This window comes from Oncorhynchus keta, chromosome 11 (assembly GCF_023373465.1).
Source record: "Oncorhynchus keta strain PuntledgeMale-10-30-2019 chromosome 11, Oket_V2, whole genome shotgun sequence".
Classification (NCBI taxonomy): domain Eukaryota; kingdom Metazoa; phylum Chordata; class Actinopteri; order Salmoniformes; family Salmonidae; genus Oncorhynchus; species Oncorhynchus keta.
In genome coordinates this window covers 47575932-47594317 of record NC_068431.1, presented here as the reverse complement: position 1 = coordinate 47594317, position 18386 = coordinate 47575932, and the positions used below count along the sequence as shown (strand labels likewise).

At 43.3% G+C, this 18386-nt stretch overlaps 1 protein-coding gene across 9 annotated transcripts in view; it reads right to left on the bottom strand.

Moving 5' to 3' along the window:
• LOC118389715 (disks large homolog 4-like) overlaps positions 1-18386 on the bottom strand; it is a 105374-nt gene that overhangs the window by 44608 nt on the left and 42380 nt on the right. For 5 of the 9 annotated variants that reach the window (XM_052457347.1, XM_052457345.1, XM_052457344.1 and 2 more), the window contains exons 2-3: positions 17475-17636; positions 7801-7857 (exon numbers count right to left, since the gene is read on the bottom strand). In XM_052457347.1, coding sequence (XP_052313307.1) covers positions 7801-7857; positions 17475-17636 — 219 coding nt within the window. Of the gene's footprint in view, positions 1-1229; positions 1582-1668; positions 2178-7800; positions 7858-17474; positions 17637-18386 lie in introns of those variants that run through there. The other 4 variants (XM_052457343.1, XM_052457348.1, XM_052457349.1 and 1 more) reach the window with 3 other exon arrangements.

Below are 18386 nucleotides of genomic sequence, written 5' to 3'. Positions count from 1 at the left end.
CACACACAAACACACACGCACACACACAAGCACGCACACACGCACACACACACGCACACTGCTGCTACTCTGGTCTTTATTTGTATTCTTATCTAGTCACATTACCCTGCCTTTATGTACATATCTACCTCAAATACGTTGTACCCTGCACATTGATCTGGGTACTGGTACTCCCTGTATACAGCTTCATTCTTGTTGCTATATTAGATTTTACAAGCATTTCACGGTAAAGTCTACACCTGTTCTATTAGGCACATGTGACAAATACCATTTCATTTTATATCTCACACACCATTCTTTAAAACCTCAAATGCACTCCCACAGAAAAGCCATAGGGTGTGCCACATGTGTGTAATGCTGCATGTGTTTGTGTTTAAGAGAGAGCGAGAGCGAGATAAGGGCCTCCTACACTTTCCCTGCACACTGAAGCTGTAAATGACAAATGCGTAGCATCACTTTGTTACAACAGAAGGGACTCAAAGGATTTGGTCAGAGAGTTTTGAGCACAATATACTCCCACACATACACAGACACGGGCTACGCTACAGCGTACAAAGAGGAGCCACAAAGGAAGACTTTACCACATTATTGGGACATAGGGTCTGTGATTCACGCATTTCTCAGAGGCCAAATGTGTGGCTGCTATATCCTCAATCCAGAAATCCAAGCGTTATGTTTGTAAGTGCCAATATTAGCAAATGTTTAACAAATCCATGAAAGAAACCATCCACTGAATTGAGAAAAGTCTCACTCAAGAAATAGAGTTTATAATTTCTCCCTATCTGGCCAGCATAAGTGTTTCCATTTGACATTCTGGACAGAGAGTTGACCATCCTGATAAACTGGTAACCAAACAAAGCTTTTGATGAGAGTCAGACTTACAAGTGCTGGAACAGACATGGACCATATGACCATACCAATTCAGTTTTTTGACTCCATAAAGCAGTTTATCTAGAGATGCTTCGGAATAAGCCTTCACTCAAGGTGCAGCACAAATTTAAATGGATGTCTATGATCAATATTACATTACACAAACCGATCTATCATATATATTTCCATAGAAACAACACAAACTTCAATTTTTCATTGAGATAACATCAGATACATTCCCATTTTCAAAATCCACAGGGAACCACCGAAACCATACCAAATATCAACATGACATAGCTGTATGTGACAAATCTATCATCAAACCAGTCAGTCAACAACCACTTCTAATTGGTGCCTACCATTATATGATGCGGATGCTTCTTGGCTTTCCGGACGTTGTTGATGAACCGCCGGCCCATTTTTTTGGCATACCACACGGAGACGAACATCCTGCCTGAGTGCTGAACACTGAGCCGCCGTGGGGATCCTAACAAACACCGTTCACCTCCCAAAATGATGGACGAGCCGGATAAGTGGGTGGCAGAGAGAGAAGAGAGGAGGTGCTCTCAAGGGGCGTTTCCTCTCAAAAAAACATGACAAATTCATAAACCCATATTATATCAAGGCAGTTTGTCTGCCACATGACAACATTACTAGGAATATCGGTATAGCCTGGGAATATCTCGATGTAAGTGAAAAATACTTTTAAAATAACCTCATACTAAACATGCACTTTCAACTAATGCAGAATTAGGCCAGCCTACTTCAACAATAGAAAGAAAAAAATGTCAACAATACCCCTGATATCAAGCATTGGGCTGGGAAGGCAGATAGCTTTACATTCAAAGCCAGACAAACACTTTTAAATCCGGGGGTACCACAGTCCCGGGCTGGGTACCAAAAATAACTCTGGAGAGGCGGAATAGAGTTTGGACTCCGGCGACAATGTTCCTTCCACCCCCTGCTCTGCTGTGTAATCCAAGTGTGGAGTCGGTCATTAGAGGAATCCTCAACACGGCGGTTTGGGTGGGATTGTATAGCCTACCTGTCGGTCTGATAATTCACCTACTGTTCAAATATGAGCAATAGCGCTATTTTGAACAGCTGTCAAAATAGCCAAGCCTACGACCGGGCTACGTATTTGCATCTGCATCTAATTTGGGAAAACAAGCTAAAAACACATTCGTCTTCTGGATGTCTCGTTCTGATCTAAAACGGGTTATTCTTTATTCTGAGGTGCGCGACCGGTGTCTCCCTTCGAGCTCCATCCTCCGCTTTACAACAGCCCGCTGTAGTCTCTCTCTCTCCTGAGCGAATATCCCCTGTCTCTTTACCCTTGTCCTGTGCTCACTGATATACAGTTTATGCTGCTGCAGCGGCTGCTGCACCCCCACCCCGGGGAAGGGGAAGTGGGAAAGTTTTATGGCAATTATGATGGCGGGGGAGGGGTGTTGATTGTGTTAGTGGTGTCGATGTTTGAAGAGGGTAGAGCTGGGGTTGGGGTGGGGACTATGGCACAAGGGGTGATAAACCTAAATTGACATTTTAATCTAAAGTGAAACACACTGCAATATGATTGGTCATACATGTTTAATATCCCCGTGGTCTGCTCAAAGCGCAATCTGCACCACTCATCAACTAAACATGGTATAGTAGCAACCCACTCGACCATCCGAGCGATTTACACAGTGTTATCCCATTTGCAGTGCAGTATGTACGGCAGTATGTACGGCAGACATGCAGCCTTCCAATGAGCTAGTCCTCTCTAGCAGGCAGCGCCAGTCTGTATGTCTGTCAGCCAGTCAGTCTGTCTGTCTGAGCTGAGTTTGACAGTGCTCCACTTCCAAGCTTGTCCGACTCTACAGGGCTGTCACTTTACTACAGTATCACTGGGACCAGAGAGCACATCTTTAACGTTTAATTCAATATTCTGTTTCTTTCTCTCTCTCTTTCTCTCTCGCTCTCTCTCTCTCTCTGTTATGTCTGTGTCCTCCCCTTCCCTCCTCACTTCCTCCCCACTCTGCTGCAGTCAATAAAGTAAGCACCATGGACAGCAACACAGGACAGAGATGGAGCGCTAAGTAAATGCATAAGTGCACACACACACACACACACACACACACACACACACACACACACACACACACACACACACACACACACACACACACACACACACACACACACACACACACACACACACACACACAAGCGCACACACTCACACATGCACACACACGTACACATGGGAGTTATGTAAGGACATGCAAAGCTGACATAGTCATTGTGTGTGTGTGCCATTCAGAGGGTGAGTGGGCAAGACAAAAGATTTAAGGGCCTTTGATCGGGGTACGGTAGTAGGTGCCAGGCTTCACCGGAATGAGTCAAGAACTGCAACGCTGCTGGGTTTTTCACACTCAACAGTTTCCCACGTGTATCCAGAATGGTCCACCACCCAAAGGACATCCAGACAACTTGACACAACTGTGGGAAGCATTGGAGTCAACATGGGCCAACATCCCTGCGAAACGCTTTCGACACCTTGTAGAGTGGAAGGTTAAGAAGGTGTCTTGTACACTCAGTATATATGCACAAGTGCACGCGTTCACACACACAAGCACAAGAGTTATGTAAGAACACGCAGCGCTGACAGCCTCACTTTGGTAAATACAATAGCTTTCTCCCCCTCTTACCTCATTTTCTCTCACTTCCAATTACAGGGCCCACTCTACTCTCTACTCTCCCTCCCACTACGATCCCCCCTCGCCTATCTAATGCTGACGATTCTCTCCTCTTCTAGTGCGCATCGTCTTTGCCTTCCTCTGCTCTCTCCTCTCCCCTCCCCAGTAGACCCAAGCTGCTCCTGCACAGTAATTACATTGGAGCTGCAGGGACGCCTTTAAACATTTATTAAAGAAAAGTAAGGAAGATGGAGAAAATGAATATACAAGTCAGATACAGAGAGGAGTGCAGAGAGAAAGAGGGAGGGGAGGAGAGAGGCAGGGAATAGGGAGAATGCAGGGCCCCGGTGGAATACACTAGAGAACATTTTTAATTGAATTCCTGCAGAAATAAATGACTGGGTTACTTTACTGTAACCCAAACATGGCAGTTAATCTGAGGGTCAAACGACTGAACTCTAATGGCATACATTACATGGGAGGCGAGGGAGAGAGGGAGGATGCTGAGCAGAGGGTGGGGGGGGGGCAGTTGAGTGATAGAACAGTATAGTGTAGTGAGTAAAGTAGGCTAATGTTCAGTGTAGTGCAGTGGATGGGGGGAGTAGAATTGGGTAATAAGGATCAATATAATCATGTATAAAGAAGGGTTAATAAAACAAAAACACCCCATTGGATTATCGCTGAATTTGAAATCCGTCAAATTCCTGTCAGAAGGCCCTATCATAAACAGGTCTAATTCAGACCTGTTTTAGATCTCAGACTGAAAACAGTCTTAAGGGCTCCAAGCCAAAGCACCGTGACGCTGGTGCCGTCATCTCCATAACTAAGGAGGAGGGTTAAAGCCAGCATCCTTACAAAAAAACGTCAAATTTGCGGTTTGACGGGTTGATCTTAATTTTGACGCGGAACCATATTTTCACAAGTCTTACATTTAGAGTTCACGTGTTAACACCACCTTTCACTTGTGACGAGAATAACATTTTTTTTTGTGATATGTTCACGTGTCCAAAAACCACGTGTTTTGTTTTTCACGTTATTTTTTTTTTGTAAGGGCAGGGCCATCTCCCGTTGCCATGCCAACCCACTGCAGTGCTTCCTGAGGCGATCCTACCCATAAAGCATAAGAACAGTGCAGAATAGGGCAGGAGTCCTCAGTGTTGTTTGCAAACTGAGCACGTTTAAGCACCAAGCAGCCAACGACACCACAACTGCTGCCATCTGCCTATAAAACTACATCAATGTCTTCCTGTCAATGCAGAGGCAAGAGTGTGTGGGTGCGGGTGTACGTTTGTTGGGGGAGATAGAATTTATTGGATCACTGCTGACTGTCTGGGGAGGTGAATCCCTAAGGCGCACTCTACACAATGCAGCATCACACCCCAGCCCATATTGACACACACACACACACACACACACACACACACACACACACACACACACACACACACACACACACACACACACACACACACACACACACACACACACACACACACACACCATATGGGGATAAATGTGTTAAAACCTTTTTTTTCCTCACTCCCTCCTCACCCTTCCTGCCTTCTACATTTCTAATGAGCTGCATATACACTCAGTGGCCAGTTTATTAGGTACACCATCTAGTACCAGGTCGGACCCCTCTTTGTCCCAGAACAGCCTGAATTATTTGGGCATGGAAACATTGCTCAATTGTTATTAAGGGACTTAACGTTCCCCGCACCATTACACCGCCACTACCAGCCTGTACCGTTTACACCTGGCAGGATGGGGCCATGGACGCCAAATCCTGACTCTGTCGTCAGCATGACGCAACAGGGACTGGGACTCGTCAGAGCAGGCAATATTTTTCCACTCCTCAATTGTCTTGTGTTGGTGATCGCGTGCACACTGGAGCCTCTACTTCTTGTTTGTAGCTGATAGGACTGGAACCCGGTGTGGTTGTCTGCTGCAATAGCCCATCCGTGACAAGGACCGATGAGTTGTGTGTTCCGAGATGCCGTTCTGCACGCCACTGTTGTACTGCGCCGTTATTTGCCTGATTGTGGCCTGCCTGTTCGCTTGCACAATTCCTGCCATTCTCCTCCGACCTCTCTACAACGAGCTGTAGGACTGCTGAATGTTTTTTGTTTGTTGTACCATTCTCTGGAAAACTCTAGACACTATCCTGCGTGAAAAGCACAGGCCGCCGGCCATTTCTGAGCTACTGGAACCAGCGTGCCCGAGCTGGTCTCCAAGCATTTCATATTATTTTGTATGTAAATCCGAGACACTCCATTTAGTATGATATGTTACGTTTTGTATGGTATGTATTAATTTATGGAAGGCCATCACACTTTTTGTATGATATGTTACGAATTCTAGCTAGGTGGCTAATGTTGGCTAGGCTAGAGGTTAGGGTTAGGGGTTAGGTTTAAGGGTTAGAGGGAAGGGTTAGCTAACATGCTAGGTAGTTGCAAAGTAGCTCAAAGAGTAGTAAGTAGTTCAAAAGTTGGCAATTAGCTAAAATGCTAAAGTTGTCCGTGATTAGATTCCAACTTGCAACCTTACGTTTACCATATAATGTCTAGTCTATGGGACCAAGCTGGCGCGCCTGGCATCATCAAAGTCACTTAGGTAACTCTTAGGTAACTTTTTTTGCCAATTCTAACGTTCAATCGAACAGTAACTGAACGCCTCAATGCCAGAATAATGGTCCAACAGGAACTTCAATTTGTTCACAACTCAACTCATCATTAAACATATGCAGCATGGTCACCTTTTCAAGGTTATAAAAAAAGAGATGATAATTCCACAGTTAAACACTGCCCCCTCCTGGCCACAGTCAATTCTTGCTGCCCTGGCCAAAAGCTCCTTTGAAATATACAGTACTTCACAGAAGGATTATCCAAATTTCCATATCATGCAGATAGATCATTTACACAGTATCACAACTGACCTTGGCAATCAGCCAGTCAAATAGACTAGGCAGCCAATCCTTCTCAAGTTGGGACTAGAGGGAGTGCAGCTACGACTGGAAGTTACTTCTCGTAGCAGGTTAGGAGAGAGTTTTAACTAACCCTAAACATTTTCTCAACCTTATCCTAAGTCTCCTAACCTGTCACGTGAATGATCCTAACCTGCTGAGTAAATTACCCTAACCTGCTACGAAAACGTCACTTCCGGTCGTAGCTGTACTCCCTCTAGTCAGAACCTGCTTTTCACCACAAAATAAAAATACTAGGAGCTTATCACATGCTTTTCACCTGGATTCAGATCAGAGTGAAACTCCACACATAAAAAAAATACACAGACATTAGCTAAGTGGATACTGCTCTGTAGCAAAAAACATCATCTGCAATGTGAGAACGACCAGTCCAGATGATGGTTCTGTATGAGCATGACCACATTATGACCACATCACATACAATAGAGATCCTATTACATTACTAGAGGGGATATGTCATATGCCCTCAAATTTCCATAAAGGGGTAAAAATGGCAGACATCTTGGTCAGGGAGAAATCCAAAACCAGTCTAATTTAATGAATGACAGTAGAGGCATAGGGGATCCATTTCCTGCTTTTACTTAAGCAGGAAAATAAAAGTAAGTCATATGATTTATCAGAAATTGTGTATTGGAATTATAGTCAACCTAAAATATAGTAATATAATTATAAATACAGTTTATACAGGTTTTATAACAATTTTCTGTATGAATAGCCTCTAAAATATATGTAAAGAGATGTCGTTTTCTTGGAAAGCTGTCAGTGCTATTATCTGATACAATAGCAGTACACGTTGCATTCACAACTTGTCTAAGTCCTATCATCAACTGATTCCAGCCAGTGTTTGGTTGTGGATTGACTTCATTGTTGAAATGGAATGTTTGCATACTGGCAGTTAATGTGAAAAATGAATGGAATCATTCCCTCAAAACTGGCTGGCTAGCTAATTAACATACATACAGTGCAGATACATTCTTCACAGTCATCGTTTTACACAAAATCTTAACACAGTACTGGCAAACCATGGTTGAATAACTCCCTGCCCAACATGGCTGACCTCTGGACCATCATCTCAAGGTTAATGTACATTCTAGCATTCTAACTCCTGCTCACATGTCACAGATGAGCACTATGACCACAGTGAAGATGACCTCATTATTGATGTCACAATTACATGACAAGTAAAGATGTAAGAAAGCCACTGCGATGATGATGGTGAGGATAGAACAGAAGCGCTGTGAGCATCAGGAGGTGCTGTGCTCTTACCAGTGTGGAAACAGCAGAGGTGTACATAGGATTGTGGCCTGACGACATCAACACCGGCTGCAAAACAACAGAGGAGGGTAAAGGGTAAAGAGGAGGGGTAACTACTGGTGAGGAAGTAAGAAACAAGGAAGGGGGTGAACTGAGAGGAATCGGTATTAGCACAGCAAAGAAAGCGAGTCGGGATAAAATAGTATTAAATGGGAGGTGAGTAATATTAAGGCAATACACTGAGAGGTTATATTGCAGAGTGGTGGGCAGGTGAACATACAGAGAGAAGAAGTGCCCAACCCCAAACCAGGAGGAGGAGGAGTGACGTAAGTAAACAAAGGAAGGATTATACAATTATTCAACTGGAATAGAAGGGGGTTAGTATTGTTTGTTCAAACAAGGCAGAGTGGTAAGAAAGAGAGGGAAAGCCAGGCGATAAGAAGGCGGGAAACAAGAATGGAATCGGGACATGGACGTGGAAATGCAATCAGGTTTTGTGCAAAAACAATATTAAATAAAAACACAAAAAACCTGCAGTCACTATCATTATTCCTGCCATGGGGTGTAGCATTCCAGATTCTAAACTGTATAACGACTTGATCTCTCCTCGTCCAATCAGCAACTAGGACCGGAGTTATCCATTTTAAAATAAACATTGAGGACCAGTGATGATTATTGTACCATTAAAGCCGGACTTGTAATTGTTTTTGATGTCAACAAACGGAACATTTCGCCTGCAGTCAATTCAGTTTCTCCCGTGCAGAAATTGAGTTGCTGTTCCTCTTTCTTAACACACGAGGGGGCAAATGAGACCGTGATAACGGATCTAACGGTCTCAAAGTGGAGGCAACAAAGTGGTGCAGGTGCAGTAACCTCGCACCTGCACCACTTTGTGCCCCCGGTGTCACAGGAAGGCCAAGAAGATCATCAAGGACCTCAGCCACCCGAGCCACGGCCTGTCCACCCCGCTACCATCTTGAAGGCAGCGACAGAACACGTGCATCAAAGCTGGAACCGAGAGACTGAAAAACAGATTCTATCTCCAGGCCAAAAGACTGTTAAATAATCATTACTAGCAGGCCTCCGCCCAGTACACTGCCCTAAACTTCAGTTACTGTTACTAGCCAGCTATCACCCGGTGCTCAAATATATATATATATATATATATATATATATATATATATATATATATATATATATATAATAAAGTAAAGCTGAAATGTCTTGAGTCAATAAGTATTCAACCCTTTCGTTATGGCCTAAACAAGTTCAGGAGTAAAAATGTGCTTAACAACTCACATACTCACATAAGTTGCATGTTTAAACATATTTTTTTTAATGACTAAAATTATCTCCGTACCCCACACATACAATTATCTATAAGGTCCCTCAGTCGAGCAGTGAATTTCAAACACAGATTCAACGACAAAGACCAAGGAGGTTTTCCAATGCTTCGGATGCTAATGCTACCTATTGGTAGATGAAAAGCAGACATTGAATATCCCTTTGAGCATGATGAAGTTATTAATTACACTTTGGATGGTGTATCAATACACCCAGTCAGTACAAAATCACACGCGTCCTTCCTAATTCAGTTTCCGGAGAGGATAGAAACCAGTCAGGGATTTCACGAGGCCAATGGTCACTTTAAAACAGTTCGAGAGTCGAATGGCTGTGATAGGAGAAAACGGATGTAGTTACTGGATGGATGTAGTTACTGATTTTAGTTACTCCACAACACTAACCTAATTGACAGAGTGAAAAGAAGGAAGCCTGCAGAGAATACAAATATTACAAAACATGCATCCTGTTTGCAGTAAAACTGCAAAAAATGTGACAAAGCAATTAACTTTATGTCCCGAACACAAAGTGTTATGTTTGGGGCAAATCCAATACAACACATTACTAAGTACCACTCTCCATATTTTCAAGCATAGTGGTGTCTGCATCATGTTATGGATATGCTTGTAATGGTTTAGGGCCTGGGGAGTTTTTCAGGATAAAAATGAAATGGAATGGAGTTAAGCACTGGCAAAATCCAAGAGGAAAACCTGACTTAAATCTACTTGAAAATCAATGACCTGAAAATGGATGGTCTAGCAATGATCAACAACAAATGTACCAGAGCTTGAAGAATATTGAAAAGAATAATATGGGCAAATGTTGTACAATCCAGGTTTAGAAAGCTCTTAGAGACCAGATACAGACAGACTCTGTAATTGCTGCCAAAGATGCTTATACAAAGAATTGATTAGGGTGTGAATACTTATGTAAATGATATATGTCTGTATTTCATTTTCAAGAAATGTGCACAAATGTTTAAAAACAAGTTTTCAATTTGTCGTTATGTCGTTATTGAACACTGGTCAATTTAAGAAAGTTCACATGTTGTTTATCCACTTCATTTGCATATGCTGTATTCTAGTCAAGGCTCATCCTATATACAGTGCATTCGGAAAGTATTCAGACCCTTTTACACATTTTGCTACGTTACAGCCTGATTCTAAAATGTATTTGAAAAAATGTGTTCCTCATCAATCTACACACAACACCCCATAATGACAAAGCAAATAACGTTTTTTTAAATATACTTTTGCAAATGTATAAAAAAAAAATCTAAAACTGAAATATTACATTTACATTAGTATTCAGACCCTTTACTCAGTACTTTGTTGAAGCACCTTTGGCAGTGATTACAGCCTTGAGTCTTGGAAATGATGCTACAAGCTTGGCACACCTGTATTTGGGGAGATTCACCCATTCTGCAGATCCTCTCAAGTTCTGTCAGGTTGTATGGAGAGCATTGTTGCAAAGCTATTTTCAGGTCTCTCCAAAGATACTCGATCGGGTTCAAGTCTGGGCTCTGACTAGGCCACTCAAGGACATTCAGAGACTTGTCCCGAAGCCAATCCTGCATTGTCTTGGCTGTTTTCTTAGGGTCGGTGTCCTGTTGGAAGGTGAACCTTCACCCAAGTCTGAGGTTCTGAGTGCTCTGGAGCAGGATTTCATCAAGAATCTCTCTGTACTTTTCTCCATTCATTTTTCCCTCAATACCGACTAGTCTCCCAGTCCCTGCCGCTGAAAAACATTCCTACAGCATTATGCTGCCACCACCATGCTTCACCGTAGGGATGGTGCCAGGTTTCCTCCAGACATGACGTTTGGCATTCAGGCCAAAGAGTTCAATCTTGGTTTCATCAGACCAGAGAACCTTGTTGCTCATGGTCTGAGAGACCTTTAAGTGCCTTTTGGCAAACTCCAAGTGGGCTGTCATGTGCCTTTTACTGAGGAGTGGCTTCCGTCTGGCCACTCTACCATAAAGACCTGATTGGTGGAGTGCTGCAGAGATGGTTGTCCTTCTGGAAGGTTCTCCCATCGCCACAGAGGAACTCTGGAGCTCTGTCAGAGTGATCATCAGGTTCTTGGTCACCTCTTTGACCAAGGCCCTCCTCCCCCGATTGCTCAGTTTGGCTGGGTGGCAAGCTCTAAGAAGAGTCTTGGTGGTTCCAAACTTCTTCCATTTAAGAATGATGAAGGTCACTGTGTTCTTGGGGACCTTCAATGCTACAGACATTTTTTGGTACCCTTCACCAGTTCTGTGCCTCGACACAATCCTGTCTCGGAGCTCTACGGACAATTCCTTCGACCTCATGTCTTGGTTTTTGCTCTGACATGCACTGTCAACTGTGGGACCTTATATAGACAGGTGTGTGCCTTTCCAAATCATGTCCAATCAATTGAATTTATCAGAGGTGGACTCCAAGTTGTAGAAACATCTCACGGGTGATCAATGGAAACAGGATGCACCTGAGCTCAATACTGAGTCTCATAGCAAAGGGTCTGAATAATTTTTATTTGTAATACTTTTGCAAAGAATTCTAAAAACCTACTTTTCGCTTTGTCATTTTTGGGGTGTTGTGTGTAGATTGATGAGGGGAAAAATGTACTCAATACATTTTAGAATAAGGCTGTAAAGTAACAAAATGTGGAAAAAGGGAAGGGGTCTGAATACTTTCCGAATGCACTTTAACTACTGCTGTACACACCTTTTCTATTCATATACTGTCCATAATGTCTACATACTGTACACCATCATATACATATATATTTATATTCCTCACTCTGACATTGCTCGTTCTAATATTTATATCTTTCTTCATACCTTTCTTTTTAATTTTTTTTGTGCGATTGGCGTTTTCTGTTGTTAGGTAGACCCTGCACTGTTGGAGCTAGAAACATAAGCGTTTCCCTATAACCCCGCAATAACATCTACAAAATATGTATACGGGACCAATCAAAGGTTATTGGATTTGATTTGTCCCAACAACACAAATGCAGGTGGCGTATTATCGGCAACACCACAACCTGAATCAGTGATAATCTAATCCAGCCTAAATCTATACTAACCAGACAGTCCCACGGAGGGGCGTTTGATACGAGCAGCATCTACAAAGAAGTAAAAAAAGAAAGAAAGAAGAGACATCAAGTCCCCTTAGCTCCTTTGGACAGGGAGTGTAGGACAATTCAACTGGGCTGATGATGTTTCGCTGACGTCATATCGCAAAATTCCAAACGTGACATCGTAGACATTCTCAGTGAAGTCCTAATGATCTTTCTCTCAAGCAACTTTGATACGGTTTGCGATCGTTTTTTTTCACGGTCCTTGACTCTCCCCTCCTGCCTACTGGATCACAAATAAATCCAGGAAAAGGCGGATTATATTATATCACATATCATATCACATCACGTCAGAGTACACAAAAAGAAATCCAGCACACAGATTGACCGAGGCACACTGGCACAGTGTGAACGTCGGTCACAGAAGCATAGACGGATGTGAATGCATGTTTCCCGAGAGAGAACGCACCGAGGGAGAGAAAGAAGGACAGGAAAAGGATGTCGAGTGATAGAAATAGACGATTCTGTATAGATCAGAGAGGAAGGTGCCTGGTATCCCTTCGACAACGAAAATATAATCTGGGTGTGTATACATGTGTGTGCTCGTGTCTGTGCATATGGGTCATTGAACAGAAGTGGTGCACATTGGGTGTTCGAAGTTATTTATGACCTATTCCTCCCAAACGTCCAGCACAAGTCTTCCAACACATGTCATATAATACACACACACATATTTTGCGCTGCATATTTGACATTTTACCTGAATAGCTTACCACCCCACTAAATGTGTGAAACTGAAACTGTGAAACTACTGAAACTGTGACAAAGTTGCAATAAAGAGAGAATAATGCACAGTAGTGATCATTTGGATGAACCTATTACAGATTAATTTAATAAATTGTATTTGCATACCAAATGAACAAAATAGTAAAAAGATGACTTTTAACCTGATTTTCTAAACCTTACAATTGAATTAAGATAAACATCATCTCTATTGTTCTCTGTAAAATGTTCAGTGTTGACTGTATGAATCTGAAACCTGTTGATTGATTGAATTACTTATGCATCTAATCAATTTGCAATCTCACAAAAAAAAATAAAAAAATAACAGCCGTTTCGGTGTCAAGTGTCAATCATAAATAGAGGACTCTGTATGGGTACAACTCCTTTAAGTATAGCTATTGCCATTGAGGGCTTCCACCATTTGAAAGTAGTCAACTGGGTGGGGATTCCTATGGGTTGGGTGTGATCAGCCAATGATCAGAGAGCTCTGTCTTCTTCAAATTGGCTTGCCTATGGTTTGGAGCCAAGACCAAGATTAATATGTGTGTGTGTACCAGGACATTGGTCCCAAGATCCAGATCCAGACGCAGTGAGTTGAAACCATGACAAGGTCAAGGCAATAGTCCAGGGGTCCTTTCTTCAATTGTAAGAAACTCAAGTAGAGTAAACTCGAGTACAGTACAGCACATTTAAATTTGAGTCATTTAGCAGAAGCTCTTATCCAGAGCGACATACAGGAGCGATTCGTGTTAAGTGCCTTGCTCAAGGGCACATCGGCATATTTTTAACCTAGTCGGCTCGGGGATTTCCTTTACTGGCCCAATGCTCTTAACTGCTAAGCTACCTGCCTCACTCTATACAGTATAGTACAGTAGAGTAGAGCACAGTACAGTACAGTACAGAAGAAGTGAAAGAAGTATAACACATTATAGACATCTATGGTTTGGTCAAATAGATGTCAATGTTTGGGCTGATTGGAGCCCCCTCTGCTGGCTATGCATCTCAATTCTCTACACTTTTTCCTGAAGTGTGTACTTGTCCACTACCCACATGGTGGTCCTCTGTAGCTCAGTTGGTAGAGCAGTTGGAAATAGCCTCAATGGCGCTGCCTGCTCGTGCTGTCACAGACGCCATCATTTTTCTTTCTTTATTTTACCTTTATTTTACTAGGCAAGTCAGTTAAGAACAAATTCTTATTTTCAATGACGGCCTAGGAACAGTGGGTTAACTGCCTGTTCAGGGGCAGAACGACAGATTTGTGCCTTGTCAGCTCGGGGATTCGAACTTGCAACCTTTCGGTTACTAGTCCAACGCTCTAACCACTAGGCTACCCTGCCGCCCCGATACAAAGATGAGTCCTCTATATATCTCAATGATGTCAATTGTTTCCATTGTGACTGCTTCATTTTGGACAACTTTGACTTATTATCGACTCGAAAGAATTCTTATAGTTAACATAGGCGGAGTATCTTTCATTTGGACTGATGTACATCCCAGCAAACACATATTTGTTTTGTCCTAAAACTGTACTTAAAATATTTATTGATATTGTAGATGTTAGGTAGTGAACTTCTTACTGTGAAAGTCTCTCTCTCTCTCTCTCTGCTGCAGCAGCGACCACCACAGAACATCAACAGTATTTATCACGCTGTCCATGTTGTGGTTGCTCAGGTGCTGTTAGATGACAATAATAATCTCTCTGACCATTTTGAACAATGTAAACAACACAGTGTAGCAGAGAGTCCGTTGTAACTTTTGAATGTTTTTTTGTTGTTGTAAAGCCTTCATTAAAGCAACGACTGAAAACAGTCGCCATCACTCGCGAATGCAATTCCCGAAAATGGAACAGTTTAGGCCTATTTATTGTTTATGCTAATTATTCAATGGTCACTTTGTCATTTTATTTTACAACTAAAATGCTTGGTTACCTTTCACTTCATGAATGACTCGTATGCTGTGTGATGGCATGAACGAATGAATGATCGATTGATACAGTAGCCTATATAATGAAATATAGGCCTAAGTAAGGTATGGTATTAAGACTAAACAGGATGTGCTCTTAGGCCTACAGCTCGATGGCAGTTATAGAAGGCTACTATACAAAGCCTACTAATAATAACGACATCACTTATTATTATAATGATGATCACAATAATAATTTTCATCATAACAATAAGATCAAGTAAAAAGGAGGGTTGTTATTATTATAAGTATACCTTTTCAGACAATTTTCAGAAGTTCCAATTCATCCCAAAAGTGGTTGATGGGGTTGAGGTCAGGGCTCTGTGCAGGCTAGTCAAGTTCTTCCAAACCAATCTCGACAAACAAATCGGTTTGTAGGGACCTCGCTTTGTGCACGGGGGCATTGTGATGCTGAAACAGGAAAGGACATTCCCCAAACTGTTGCCACAAAGTTGAAAGCACAGACTAATCTAGAATGTCATTGTGTGCTGTAGCATTAAGATTTCACCCCACTGGAACTAAGTGGCCTAGCCCGAACCATGAAAAACTGCCCAAGACCATTATTCCTCCTCCACCAAACTTTACAGTGGGCACTATGCATTGGTGCAGGTAGCGTTCTCCTGGCATTAGCCAAACCCAGATTCATCCATTGGACTGCCAGATGGTGAAGCGTGATTCATCACTCCAGAGTTCGTGCTTCCACTGCTCCAGAGTCCAATGGCGGCGAGCTTTACACCACTCCAGCAGACACTTGGCATTGCGCATGGTGATGTTAGGCTTGTGTGCCGCTGCTCGGCCGTGGAAACCCATGCTCCCGTCTAACTGTTCTTGTGCTGATGTCGTTTCCAGAGGCAGTTTGGAACTCGAACATGAGTGTTACAACCGAGGACAGACCATCTTTACGCGCTACGTACTTCAGCACCTGGCGGTCACATTCTGTAAGCTTACGTGGCCTACCACCTCGCGGCTGAGCCGTTGTTTCTCCTAGACGTTTCCCCTTCACAATAACAGCACTTACAGTTGACCAGGCCAGCTCTAGCAGGGCAAAAAATGGACAAACTGACCTGTTGGAAAGGTGGCATCCTATGACGTGCCACGTCGAAAGCCTTATTGTGGTGCTCTAAACATGTGCATATTCCCATAGGAACATTGCTTGTGCAACGTGTCTTACAGGAATGACATACATATGAGGTCGAAAGCGTCAGTCTACCTATCCATTGATGTAAATATATCCCCTGTCTGATTCCCAGCTCGTCCACTAGATGGCAGTAGGAGATCACATGACGTCTCTTGGCCAACTGGGTAGTGAGTCAAACGGGTCACATTTCAAGCCTGACATCTTAAAAGGATCTTAGCAGTCAGGGCTGTCAAGTTATGGAGTTATTTTTGTTGTTGAAATAAGACAAGCTTCAAACTTCTTTTCCCATTCACTTTAACTATTGCAAACGATAAGATAGATCGACGGTGCATGTGGCAGATGCATGCAAGGTCACGTGGACGGAGAAGGAAATGCATTGCTTTACAATGACCGTCAGGATGTACCCTTTCCATGCATACTTTTGGGGACTTGAACTAGATTGCATACTCTATGAACATGACCATAGCGCATCATTTCTGAGCTTTATGGGGAGGGGCGGTGGGGGAGGGACATTTTATGACAACGCCAGCAGTAAGATTTGAGTTCGATTTCCAAAAAGACAAGTACTCTGGCTTTCGAATAATATATATAATAATAATAATAATAATGATATGTCACTTTCAAATTTTTTTTAACCAAAAAACGGCTGAGGGGGGGACGGGGACGGGGGGACGGACGGGGGTACCACCCAAAAAAATCACCGGACCCTGAATTAGAACATATCATGATGTAAATAAATGTCTTAAGTTTGGAGACCTAACTGTTTATTTAAATTGTTTTTTTTGGGGGGGTGGGACTGCAATTTGCACCACTTCTGTAGAATCACCCATATACACCCATTAATGTGCTGTTAGTATTAATGTGCTGTAAGGTGACTGCGTTCACGCTTGTACTCATGTCAGTAGTGTCCTTTGGCTGCGTGCCCACGAGCTTTACTGTAGCCTCTATATTCTCCTTGTCTCGGAGCTTAGCGCTCACAATCTCTCTCTAGCCACAGATCCGACCAGCTTGCTTACAGTTGCACTAGGGTCGGACGGACTTCCGGTGTAGATTAAGACAGGTATGTTCTCCTGAGCCATCTCCCGCAGCCCTAGTGGAGCTGTAAGCAAGTGGGGTGGATCGACGGGCTACATCTCTCCCAGAGCAGAGAGACGGAAGAGAGCAGAGAGTCAAACTGTCCGAAATGGATGTGTTGTTGTATGACACACAGTTAGTTGATCCTGCTGGGTGAGATGTGGGCTATTTTTGTAAGTAACACCTTGTATGTGCGCCCAGTGTGACAGCCGTGTCTGTGTGTGGGTGGTACCATGCATTGGGGGATGTGTTCGATGTGATTGTCTGTGTGTCCTTCTTTAAAGGGGAGATGTGTGTGGTGTGTAGTTATAAAAATGTGTGTGCGTCCTACCTTGATAGGGGAGATGTGTGTGTGCGGCGTGTAGCCATGCATTGCCTCCATGGCGGCGAGGTTCTTGTCACTCATGTGAAGCATTTCAGCACTTTTCCCTTGACCCAGATGGGCTGGACTGTGCTCCAAGGGGGGCGTCTCCTCATCCTGGTACCGGTACTTCTACAGAGAGATAGAAAGAGGACGAGAGAGAAGGAGAGAGAGACGTGGGGTAGGAAGAGAGAGATGTGGGGGGTGAAGAGAGAGAAGGAGAGAGAGACGTGGGGTAGGAAGAGAGAGATGTGGGGGGTGAAGAGAGAGAAGGAGAGAGAGACGTGGGGTAGGAAGAGAGAGAAGGAGAGAGAGGGGGGTTAATGCTATTAGGCATCACATATCAGGGGTAGATCTTGTTAACAACAGTTATCATTTCAATGCAGACACTGTGCCTGTGGGACAAAACAGAGCCTACATCTCAGCAAAATGCAACTCATATCCATGTCAACTTTCCGTGCTTCTGTGGGTGTTACACTTTTAATGCACCAACCAAGAAAGGGCCTTAGCGATGTGATTTTTAACTCCGTCCCCTAAAGGAGTCCGGGCGGCTCCAACGTGGTTCCATTTATGCACAAAAATAACAAAAACTGTTGTCGCAAACCCACAAGTGCATCAGAAGGCTGTTTTTGGACAGAAAATGGGTCCCTATATGGGGCCACTATGAAGTAAGTCTAAGACCATCCTCTTCCACCACCAAATGGAGCAACACCACAGCAGCACATGACTCCTACCTACCCAGCAAGATAACACTCTGTTACTAACCAATAACCATAGCTCCTACCCTACTGATCTCCAACACCTGGGCAACCTTCCAACAACTAGCCCACTGCGCTAGTCACACACTGTGGCCTACACTCAGGTAGTGATACAGAGAGCTGC